The 12263-nt window shown below is 32.4% G+C and overlaps 1 protein-coding gene across 7 annotated transcripts in view; it reads left to right on the top strand.

The window, feature by feature from the left end:
* Positions 1-12208, top strand: part of Erbin (erbb2 interacting protein) — a 134513-nt gene extending 122305 nt beyond the window's left edge. For 2 of the 7 annotated variants that reach the window (XM_047554840.1, XM_047554839.1), the window contains 6 exons: positions 1861-2004; positions 4550-4669; positions 7096-7302; positions 8347-8439; positions 9254-9328; positions 10691-12208. In XM_047554840.1, coding sequence (XP_047410796.1) covers positions 1861-2004; positions 4550-4669; positions 7096-7302; positions 8347-8439; positions 9254-9328; positions 10691-10798 — 747 coding nt within the window. In that variant the 3' untranslated portion in view covers positions 10799-12208. The remainder of the gene's footprint in view (positions 1-1860; positions 2005-4549; positions 4670-7095; positions 7303-8346; positions 8440-9253; positions 9329-10690) is intronic. The other 5 variants (XM_047554843.1, XM_047554841.1, XM_047554842.1 and 2 more) reach the window with 5 other exon arrangements.
* Positions 12209-12263: the final 55 nt, after the last annotated feature.

Raw genomic sequence — 12263 nt, forward strand, 5'->3', positions numbered from 1 at the left:
CATATATAGTTGAAAAAAATCTTATATTTTTAATATTTTATTTCTATAAGTTCCCAGTTTAGGTTAGAGATGACTTCTTTTCATATGTTCAAAAACATTGTAAAAAATTACATGATTCTGAAATTTTCCTTTTTTATTTGTAGAAATGACTGTTTTCAATCATTAAATGTGAAAATCATTAATGTATTGTGTCATTATATAATATACAGACATACACGTAATGTACTATACATGTAATATATGAGTAGCTTAAGCATATTGAAATTATTACATAAGCATATTACTAATTAGGTATAGCAGCAGGATGTGAACTTCAAACTTCATTGATTCAAAGTGCTGGAGAGGGAGAAAGGACCTCTGTTCATTTCCAACACACACATAGACCTCTAATGGCAAGAGTGGGTGTTTAAAATTTTTTCCCAGAGGATCTCACAGTGCCTGCTGTACCTTGTAAGTCCCCAAATTAAAGTTTACTACTTTGCAAAAGTTGGGAGTTTAGTAATGATAGGTTTTTTTATTGAAGTTTAAGTGGATTTTAAACCTTTTTAGTTATTTCTTTTTCCCTTTACCCATAAAAATTATACCTGGAATCCAAACATTTTAATAGATATCACCTTAAAAATCTCAAGACTGAATTGATTTGAAAAGAATAAAAACTTTTTATTTCAAAGTTGAATTATTGTAGATATCAGCATTTGCTAATACTCTTTCCTACATAAAAACTTTAGATATGAAGCACACACTCCAGACCATAATGTGGTTAGCACAACTTGATAAATGCTATGTTTACTTGTTTATGTGTTTTGGGGAACTGAGGATTAAACCCACAGCTTTCCTACCACTGAAATGTACCCTACCTCCATTCAAAACTTATCAGCATGTAATGAGCATCATTGCCCAGGACTTTATGCCTCACATTTAATTGGGCTCTGTATAGTGTATTGTGACAGGAGGCAGTTGGACACAAGCCTGAATTCAAAACTAGACATATTTTGAGCGTTAGTGAAAAATTTACAGTAAGCTCATCCATGTTCAGAGATGACATAAAAGTTTGTTCCAGAATCTGCATATCATTAAAAGGATCAATTAGGCCACTCAAGTGAACACATTAAAGCTCTGTGTAACAAATAGAGTGTGTTGCGTATGTATGTTTGTGTGTATGTATGAATTATTTCTTTATTTTCACATTCTAATCACATGTTTACAGAATCTCAGAATTGCCTTGCTAAATCTTTATTCTTCGTGAAAAGGCTTGGGAAAATGCATGTCTGGGCTATTAAATTAGCTTTTTTTCTAGTATTATTTTAGAATCCACAAAATAATAAAAAGATATAGCGATTTTATAGATCTGTTTATTTCTGGAATCCTGTATTATTTCTGTAGAATGAAATGGACTATAGAAATACACTTAGCTTAAAATTGCTGGTTGGTAAAATTTATCTTATATAGAGAAATTAGTTTAGTGAATGACTATATAGATACTATATAGATATATAGATACTCATACATCTGGGTATGTCATCAGTTTCTATTTTCTGAAATATATAATATGTTAGGAATAAAGAAAATAATAGCTTTTATTAAATAACAGCAGCCATATGTTTCTGCTTTCTTCCTTAGTGCTTAAACATGTGAATGGTTATATTTACATGTAATTTATGTTTATGTGTGTATGGTGTCATGTAAATGTGTGGTAAATAGTGCTCATTGCTTTGAGTGCCTCTGAAAAATTCAATGTTGCATGATATTTCTTTGTGGTATCAGGTGGGGATACTTGTAAATAAATCTATGTACATAACATGTCTTGTGGATTTTGCATGCTATACTAATCTCTCTTAAATCTGTCCCCTCTTTATTCAGAGCATGCTGTCAAGGTCCTTTAATTCCAATTTTACTGCTGTAAGCAGCTCTCACTATGGCAGCTCTAGGGATCTGCATGGCAGCCAGGGCAGTCTTGCCTTGAGTATTACAGACGGAAGAGGTTCTGGTGGGCACATTTTTCGAGTGAGTACCTACAGTAGACCAGTAGTTTTAGTGCATAGAAAAGAAATGCAAAGTTTTAAATGTCTTAATGTTTCTAGGAAAAATAAAAGCTTAATGTGGGTTAGAAATCATGATATCCTCTGAGTTCTTCCATGGCTTGGTTCTAAAACTTTCTTAAAAGTTGTTTTGGCCTTTATCTCTGTAGTATCTTTGGTCATACACTAATGATGTAGTCAGCTCTTGATTTTTTTATGTAAAAGGAATAATTTTAACTACAGTAATTAAGAATTGGCTACTAAGTATGTGCACAAAGTCAACTCATATTTTGCTGAAAATGATTAAGTGTGAGACTGGAGAAAATGTAGTAAGTTCCAGGAAAAGGCAAAATCCAAATCCTTTATCACCCACTGTGGTTTAGTAGTGAAAAAGAAAGTTTTATTATTTTAATGAAAGTTAGGTATAAGACATAAAAATGGAAGAGAAAAAGGAGGACAGGACAACTCTCATGGCTCAGTATTAAGTGGGGCCTCTAAATAAATGTTTCCTTCTGTCCGGAAAAGATTTTTCTTCCCTTACTTAGCTTATTTTATCCCTTCCCATAGTTTTGTTTTCATGTTAATCCTGCTTACTTCTGTGTTCTTCACTTTTTCCTGAATGCTCCCTGTGCATACCCTCCCCACTTAAACATTTGTGACTTTGCTTCATTGTGTTCTAGAGTAGGATCTGTCTCCCGGATTCACTTTGCCATAGCTACACCTGACCTAGTCTTGTCCTGTCCTCTGTCTCCTGCCATTATTTGATTTCTATGCTACTAAGGTAGAAGCAATCTTTTTGAAATTTCCTAATTTGAAAGAGTGAGAGATGGATGGTCACTGTTGAGCTCTAATTCCAACAGAGTCCAGTGAGTAAAGACCAGTGACTTTTATTAACTCCGGTATACTTTTCTTTTTATAGTAATCTGAAACAATTATTCTTTCCACATTCTTTTACAATAACATTTTGTGCTTATTTTTCTTACATTTAGAGCCTTCAAATCTGTTGATTACTTTTTAATTCATGATATACTTGTCATTATAAAGAGTAGATAAGCTAGTACATTCAGTCTTCAGTTTAAACTTTAGGCTTTGAGCTAAGTTGGTTATTATATATTCTAAAAGAACATCACAAGAAGGGAGAAGGAAAATGAAGTATGCATCGTGTAAGTACACAACATGAGGTCAAACCACTTTTCAAAAAGTGCTAAGCCATGGTTTGAACTAGCAACTAACTGCCTGTGATAGATTGGTGGCAGATATAGTTTTTAAGGCTAAATTTTAAATCCTCAAGCTTATGTGTTTTCTGTAGTATATCATAATGAAGTAGATTTCAGATTATTTTTCTTTTTTATTTTATTTTTTTTTTTTTTTGGGTGCTGGGGATCGAACCCAGGGCCTTGTGCTTACAAGGCAAGCACTCTACCGACTGAGCTATCTCCCCAGCCCCTCAGATTATTTTTCAACATAATATAGTTTACATTTCTATGTTGCTAGGAATATACTATTTTGAAAGTATAAATAGTGTACTTTATCACAGTCTTTTTTGTTTTCTAAAATATATCTTTTGTGTAGAACTAAAAATATAGCTGTCTTGTTTTTCAACATGTTTATAATAAGAAATATTCAGGATATTGACAATTTAGCCTTTTTTTTTCTAAAACTATCTCAGGTAAACTATAATGTGAACATTTTTTGGCATATGAAGATAAGAACTAGTACTTTCTCAAAATCAGCACTTTTAAAACATTGACATGAGTATGTGACAGAATTAAGATAGTCATGTTTTATAAAACTAAGTTTATTAGTTCTGCTTATTATGATAATTCAGAAAAAAAAGCCCTTTGTGTTTCTGTGCTGTTAAAAGAACAATAGTTAATTTTTTTTTTTACCAAAAAACCTTCTATTTAGTGCTGAGTATATCAGTTGTTCATGAAATTGAGGCTGCTTTCATTAATAATTAAATTTAGCCACATTTGGTGGCGCATGCCTATAATCCCAGTGACTTGGGAGACTTAGGCAAAAGGATTGCAAGTTTGAGGCTAGCCTGGGCAACTTTGTGTGAGACCCCTGCCTCAAAATAAAATAAAAAAATAAATAAAAAGGGATGGAGCTGTAACTCAGTGATAGAGCACTCCTAGATTCCATCCCCAGTACTACCAATCACTTGATGGATGGATGGATGGATGGATGAACAGATAGCTGAGATAGTTAAAAGCTAGGTATTATTGTAATAAAACGAGGGAAAAAAGTCACATAGAATTTGTCTTTTACATGTATGTCTTACAAAGAAAGATTAACAGTATATATCATACAACATTTTCATACATAATAAGAACAAACATCTTGCCATATGCCTTTGGAAGAAGCTAAAAGTCCTAATTGATGGCAGTGATGATAGTGATATTTGATTTTGCTCTCCATCTTTCTGTTCTCTAGCAGTATTTTTTCCTATTATCAAGCATCATCAACATTTTGGTTTTACATCTCAAAGGTTATTATTTGTTTGCTTTTTATTTCCCCCTCATTTGAAGCATCCCCAGACATCCAGTCCAGGAGATCCTTGCCAGGATGATACATTCATTTCAGGACAGCAGAACTACTCATCAGCTACACTTAGTCACAAAGATGTTCTTCCAGACAGCTTGATGAAAGTAGGTGCTTAGGAAATAAATGAAGTAGTGTCTGTGAGCTTACCATGTTTTGCAGCTTTTGAACTAGAAATCTCATATATATTAACTGAAAATACTTTTGTAAGGGCTTTTCCACCTCAGTAAAGATTAATTTAATTTAGAAATACAAAATAGAGCTTGACTATCTGCTATTTCTCAGTTTATTCCATGATTTTTCTACACTGGAGAATTATTTTATTGTTGCAGTTTGATTTTTATAGTACTTATTTTATCTTTTTAATCAAGGACTTTTTGGCATTATTGATAGTAAATCTATTTGGAGAGTTGAACATGAACTTGTCTTAAATTCTTTATTTTAGGATCTTTAATCATTACTAAAATATTTTAAAATTCTTAAAGTATAATTAGAAATGAACTTGAAAGACTTGTATTGTATATAGAGGTGGTGATCGTATTCTTAATATTTCTGCAGCAAAAAAAGTGCTACTCATTTAGAGATACATTATTTGTGGCCAAGGCCAAATGATAATTCTTTACCATTTCTCCCTCAGCTGTTCTTTCTTATTTTTTTAAACTTGCCTCTGATACAACAAGATGTAATTATGAAACATATTTATTATAGAAAACTTTCATGTTGCTTTTGAGAGAGGAATCCAGCCATCTAATAATAAGTTCATATGTTTTTAATCCCATTTTCTTTTAATTGAGTGCTATCATCCAGGTTTTTTTTTTTTTTTTTTTAATATATACTTTGTGGTTTAGGTTACTGAGTTTCTTTTCTGCTCTTTAAATCTCCTGGGCCATCTGTTAATCATAACTTAATACATTTTTTTTTTTTATATATTTAACACTGGTATAGCGAAACCAAATATCTATGTGTCCGGGAGTCTTAAGAGTAGGTCAGGAGGCAAGGGTTATAGGTTGATGGTAGAGTGCTTGCTAGCTTGTGTGAGGCTCTGGGTTCAAACCTTAGCACCCCACCCTGCAAAAAAAGCACATAAGAATAAATGGCATGCATAAACAAAGAAAAACAAGGGCTCTCTACAGAATCATGCAAATAAAGCCATAACACAACCAGTTAATTACTCCTGGGCTGCTTAGTTGCTTTAAATCTGTAGCGATCAAGTAATAAACAACCATAGTTTAAAAAAAAATAGTAATACGAGTGATATAACATCTCTTTTTCCTTCTAGATTCCACACCAGTATAAGATTTGCCACAGAGTAATATCATCCTGTACCCTGCCATAAAAACCCAGGCATGTTCCTAGACTTCAGAACTAAATTCTCAAATATAATGGAGTACAATAGTGAAAAAAGAGTACCCTTTTTAAATAATAATTTCTTCATCAAAGACAAGTGCACAGTAAGGATAGTGTGAAGTTCTTAAAACTCCTGCCAAATTGTTCTCCAAACCTTTCAGCTTTTGTATAATTTTAGGGGAAGGGGCCATGACTGCCTCCCACAAAATTTTCTGGTAATTTCTCTGTGGACAAGGTTACCTTTCTGTTAACCAACAAGGAAGTTTTAAGTGCTTAAGCAGCTTAAACATTTACCTTCTTTCTACATAAAAATGTTTTTGTGCAGAAACATAAGATATGTAACGTCTTATTTTCTAGTTAGATTCCTCACACTAACAGAATAAGCTTTAAGTCACATTTTCACAAAAGTAATTATAAGTCCAAAATTCAGGTTTAGCCTCTAAAAAAATAAGGGATATTAAGTTTAGTCCTTTAACAACAAACACTAATCTCAAACTTTTTGTTTAGCTTATGAAAAATAAAGTTAAATATCAGTGTTTAATTTTTGGTTAGTCTATGGAATTAATATTGAGTTTTAAAATTGCCACCTTCATACATATATACACACTGTACATGAAAGGAATAAATCAGTTTACTACCTTGTAGATACCTATAATTAGTTAATTCTGTAAGAAATGGAATAAAGGTAGAAAAATACAGTAAATTAGGAAAAAATTATAACCCATAATTTGTTATTTTTTTCCAGAGGAAAAACATCAGCAAATGCACCTTTTTATGTATTTGTGCTCTGATTTAGTATGGGAAATGAATACCCTTCAAATAGGCTTCCTTAAATTTTAGAATTTCTGTAGACTATTTACCATGTTACCATCTGGAAGGAGATATATTTTTATCTAACAAAAACAAATAATTTAAGATGTAGGTATGACACTTTGATTTGAAAGCATAAAAGAGTAATTCACTATCAAGAAGCACTCAAGCAAATTTAGAACTTAGTCATTAATAGCTTTTTTTTCTTTTAAGGTTTAAAATTGGAGGAAAATAGTAAGTGAAATGGTATTGTGTGATTTAGAATGTTAAAATTCTAGTGCTTTTGTAATGCTCCACAAAAAAAAGTCCAAATATTTGTTAAAGACATTAAAGACATTATTATTGGTCATTTTAAGATACTTCATGTTTTTCTTAGATGCCTTTGAGTAATGGACAGATGGGCCAGCCTCTCAGGCCTCAGGCAAATTATAGTCAAATACATCACCCCCCTCAGGCATCTGTGGCAAGGCATCCCTCTAGAGAACAACTAATTGATTACTTGATGCTGAAAGTGGCCCACCAGCCTCCATATACACAACCCCATTGTTCTCCTAGACAAGGCCATGAACTGGTAAAACAAGAGGTAAGAATAATCAAGTCTGTTTGAAATATGAGCTAAACTTTTCATGTATTCTTAGAGGTTAATATTAGCAGTCAATCCATATAATAAAGTTTTTACCATTTTGTTTAAAATTTAAGTTTTCTGTTAAGTTTTTAAAGTGTTAAACTTTGTAGTTTTAACTTGATTTTATGATCATGACCTAGGACTTAGAATTTTAAAAATCATGATGCCAAAAATACTAAGGCAGGTGCTTTTCTAAAACTGGTTGATGATACTCCAGTAGTTAGACCTTTTCCAGAAATATAAATAGTAGAACTGAACTGGCATATCATTCTGTGACAGTCCATACTACTTTGAATATTTTTAATCTTAGGAAGTTTCCATACTACTTCATGTCCATACTACTTTGAGTATTTTTAATCTTAGAAAGTTATGGCCTATATATTCATGTCTTGATAGTTTATTGATAAAATGATTAATAATATTAGAAGCTTAAATGTAGATCACATGCTTTATTTTGGTTAAATCTCTGGTGAAAGGGAGTGTTCTATAGCAAAAAGGTTTTTTGCATTTATTTTTACAACTAGGTTATAAAAGCTATTGTCGATTGATAAGATTTAAAAAATGCCACTTCTTGGAGCATAAAAGCAAATTCAGGAAATGAAAAGTTAGTCACCTAAAATCATCAATGGATCTTTTAGATATCTTATGATACAAGGCAATAGAGGGAGATACTGTATAATTTAGCTGTTCCACAAGTGAAAATTGATAGTATACTTGGTCCATTTGTATACACTGGCATTAAAATTAATTGATTCCCTCTTCTCATAAGCAATAAAATTAGGAGCTATGCCTTATAATCCCACTGTGCCTTTAATAACTCACTAACTCATTAACATAATGTTCTACATTTTAGTTTCACTTCATCTGCCAAAATATTTATTTTTGATGAATTCTTACTTTTTTTTCCCCTCAAACTTAATTCACCAGTATTTAAATATGGTGGTGTTACATTGTGAATTTTTCAGAAATAGTAATGTTTTCTTTATTTTCATGTTAAATCAGATTCGAGTGAGGGTTGAAAAGGATCCAGAGCTTGGATTTAGCATATCAGGAGGTGTTGGGGGTAGAGGAAACCCCTTCAGACCTGACGATGATGTAAGTTTTGTTTTTATAAGCTTGAACACCCATTGTGTTTCGTTTATTAATGTAATACCTCTTATATGTAAACAGAAATCTAGTTGATGTTTATGTAAATCTAATAAAAAAGACATCTTTTTTATTTCCATATGGTTCAACTTTCTGTTTTGATTTTTATGTTTTTTTATTTTGTTTTTGTGGCACTGGGGATGGAATTCAGGAGAGTTGTACCATTGAATTACTTTTTTTCCTTTAAATTTGAAGACAGGGTCTCACTAAGTTGCCCAGGTTGACCTTAAACCTTTGATCCTCTTGCCTTAGTCTCCCAAGTAGCTGGAATTATAGGCATGTATCACCCTGCTCAGCTGTTGTTTTTTGGTTTGGGAGGTTTTTTTTAGTTGACAATGGACTTTTATTTTATTTATTTATATGTGATGCTGAGATTTGAACCCAGTGCCTTGCACATGCTAGACAAACACTCTGCCACTGAACAATAACCCCAGCCCTAGCTGTTGTGTAATTTGTTCAGTTCAAATTAATTGTTGGAGGATAAAAGCCAAAATTTTTGAATATTTTTGATATTGTCAAGTGATGTTTAATTTTCATACTAATTTTTCACAAATCTGTGGAAATAATTTTATAACATTAACACAGAATTATTAGAGTCAATAATAACTTTGTTTTCACAGTACTACTCAGAAATCAGGGGAAAAACTTGTAACATGGTTCAAATATTTGCATAATGTGGAAAAAGAATTGTTTCTTGTTGTTCTGTTATTTATGCTTATAGTTTTTAGTTAAATAATTATCTTTTTTGTTGTTGCTGCTGAAGGGTATATTTGTAACAAGGGTACAGCCTGAAGGACCAGCATCAAAATTACTGCAACCAGGTGATAAAATAATTCAGGTAATTAAGATAAATTTTCTTATTTTCCTTCATTTTACAACATACTCAATGTTTTCATAACTTAAAATATTTCCACTTTCTACCTTGAAAATCATGGTTATATGTTTGCTATATCATAGTATTTTGCTTAAGTTCCAGGATGTTAATTTTTACTAATTTAGTTGATCAGAGTACTACTTCTTGGAAGTAAGCTATTCATCATATCAAAATGAAGAGGAAAATTTGAGAAACCATTTTTATTTTCCCATATCCCCTCCTTTTCTTTGTTTCTTCAGAAACTTATTTTACCTAAACACATAAATAGTGCACTCTTAAGAGGAAGACAAGCCTCAGACATAAGTAAAACTGTCTTTCTCACTTTGCCTTCACTGTTGTTAATTCAGGTAACAATGAGAAATAACTCTCAAACCAAAAAAAAAAAACGATAACAAGAGATGTTTGAGTTGAGTAGCTGAAAATACAAATTGGAGCCAGACTACTTGAGTTTGAATCCTGGCTCCAACACTTTTTTAAAAGAATAATTTAAAAATATTTTTAAATTAATTTTTATGTAATTTCAAGCTCACAGAAAATCTGCAAAAATAGTATAATAAACATCTATATACACTTTTGGGTCACCAGTTTCTGACATATTGCCACATTATCATTAGTATTCATCTGTTGTGTGCCCCTCCCGCCAAACCCTCTCCCCCTTTGTTTTTCCAAATCATCTTGGAATCTGTGGTTTCAGAATTTTTTTTTTTTCCATTAGTGGAGGTTGAACCCAGTACCTGTATCTACATCCCCAACTTTGTGGTTTCATTTTATGATTGCAGAATTTACTTTGTCTATCTGTGCATGGTTTTCTGTTCTCTAAAATAAGATTCTTTGAGTGTTACTTTGAGAATCAGAATTTCATTCTTATGAAGTCCATCTGAGTATCTGGTGTAGAATCAGATCTCAGTCCTTGTTAGCCTTCATAATAAAGTGTGGTGGTCTTGATCTGATGGCTCTAAGGCAGTGGTAAAGAGTTGACTTTGTCCTCTGCTATCCTTGGAGTTTGGTCTCCTCAAGTGCACATTAGCATACACACAATACCCTATCTGACACTGTTTTAGATAGGTGGTTCCTGACACTGAATTGCTAAATCAGAATTGTCTGAAAACTTAAGCAAAATACAGGTTTCTGGGCACCATCTTCAAGGACTTACTTTGTGTACCTGTGGGTGGTACCATTAGTCTAAATGTTATTTTAAATTGACAAAGTGATTTTTTTTTTTTCCTGCCAGGTTTGCAAAGTACCTGGCAGAAATACAAGTTTGAAAATACAAATACATTACTATGAAATGTTTTTCCTAAAAGAATTTTTTTCTCTTTGTTTTAGGCTAATGGCTACAGTTTTATCAATATTGAACATGGACAAGCAGTGTCCTTGCTAAAAACTTTCCAGAATACAGTAGAACTCATCATTATACGAGAAGTTTCCTCATAAGCACTGTGGACAAAACAAAATGGGGGGAAGGACAGCAAGATTTATTGGAAGATACTTGCAGGGGAAATTAATATTTTGACTATTTTTATATATAAAGAAGAACTCAATTATGTTCAAATTTGTACATTAATGAAATAATGGAGCTTGTGGTTAGAGGGAAAGAACCACTGTACAGAATATAAAGGAGACTGTTGAATTCATACCATATAAAATTTGTTGTTAGGTTTTTAAACATAGCAATCAAGGCTACAGAAACAAGCTTATGTTGTTTTTGTATAGATTGTAGGTTTATTTTTGGATTTCATACACATGACTGAACTGTGTACAAGGCAATAGTTAGCCTTGGTTGTAGCCCAGAGACAGATGGCAGAGCTATCTTTCTCAGCTTTTATGCCCTTATTTTTATTCAACTGGTATTAATGTTTTTCTGCTGAAACTACTTTTTCTGACGTGGGCAAGAGATTTGAAGTGTTGGCTTTTGCTATGTGCTTATTGAGTTGAAGAGTGAGTAGGTGAAGGTGGTGCTGATGGGTTCACTTTCCAAGGCCAGATTAAAACAGTTATTTCATATAAAAATCTGGAAGCAAAGAATGAAAAAAAAGCTCTGTTAATGTGTTTTTATTAATAGAATAATGCAATAAACTTGTAATGTCTTTTTAAAAAGGTGAAAAGACAATAATTGCATTTTATGAGCTCTACAATATCTGCTCTTGTCATAGCCATTGACTATACATTTGCTACTGGTGATTGAATTTTTAATTTTTTAGTCACAGGAAATTTTTAACTCTACTATAGATGCATGTCCATGCATTTTCTGTGCTATGGAAATCCCGTTTTGTTTTTGATATTTTTTTCTTTTAACAAATGGTGGTACTTATAGTCTGTTTTATAAGTAGTACTCCATTTAATCTAATTTATAATTGTTATTTTAAGCAGCAAATGAAACTAAAATGGCCAGTTTTAAAATCGAGTTGCCTGTAACACTACAAAATGTAAGACGGTTTGGAAAAGCCTCTTGATTTTTGTTTGGCCTTGCATTGCCTTGGTAAAGTAAAAGGAAACATGGAGTACGCATGGAGCTAGGAAACCAAAGCAAGTTTGTGAAACTGGCACAGTGATAGAGAATTGCTGTGGAGAGTTGTTGAGCAAAGGGTCCTTGAGACCTGCCAGTGTGTAGAGGTATTCAATAAAGGGCTGTTCATACAGGTGACATTAAATGTGAACTCAATGCTTCAGAGTCTTTAAAGGGTTTCGAAGTGCATCAGTGTAATAGTGTTTTGCCACCAACTGCCTTCGTTCCTAGTTACTGTAATACATATTTGATCATAGAGGTTTATTAATTTTTGTTTATCCAAACCATTAATTTTTTGTTTTGTTCTATGTAATCAAATAAAATTTGAATAACATGCAGTGGTAACAATTAATGCATGGTTATTTGGACCAGAAAAAAGTGCCATAGAAGACC

Source organism: Sciurus carolinensis, chromosome 6 (genome assembly GCF_902686445.1).
Source record: "Sciurus carolinensis chromosome 6, mSciCar1.2, whole genome shotgun sequence".
NCBI classification, from domain to species: domain Eukaryota; kingdom Metazoa; phylum Chordata; class Mammalia; order Rodentia; family Sciuridae; genus Sciurus; species Sciurus carolinensis.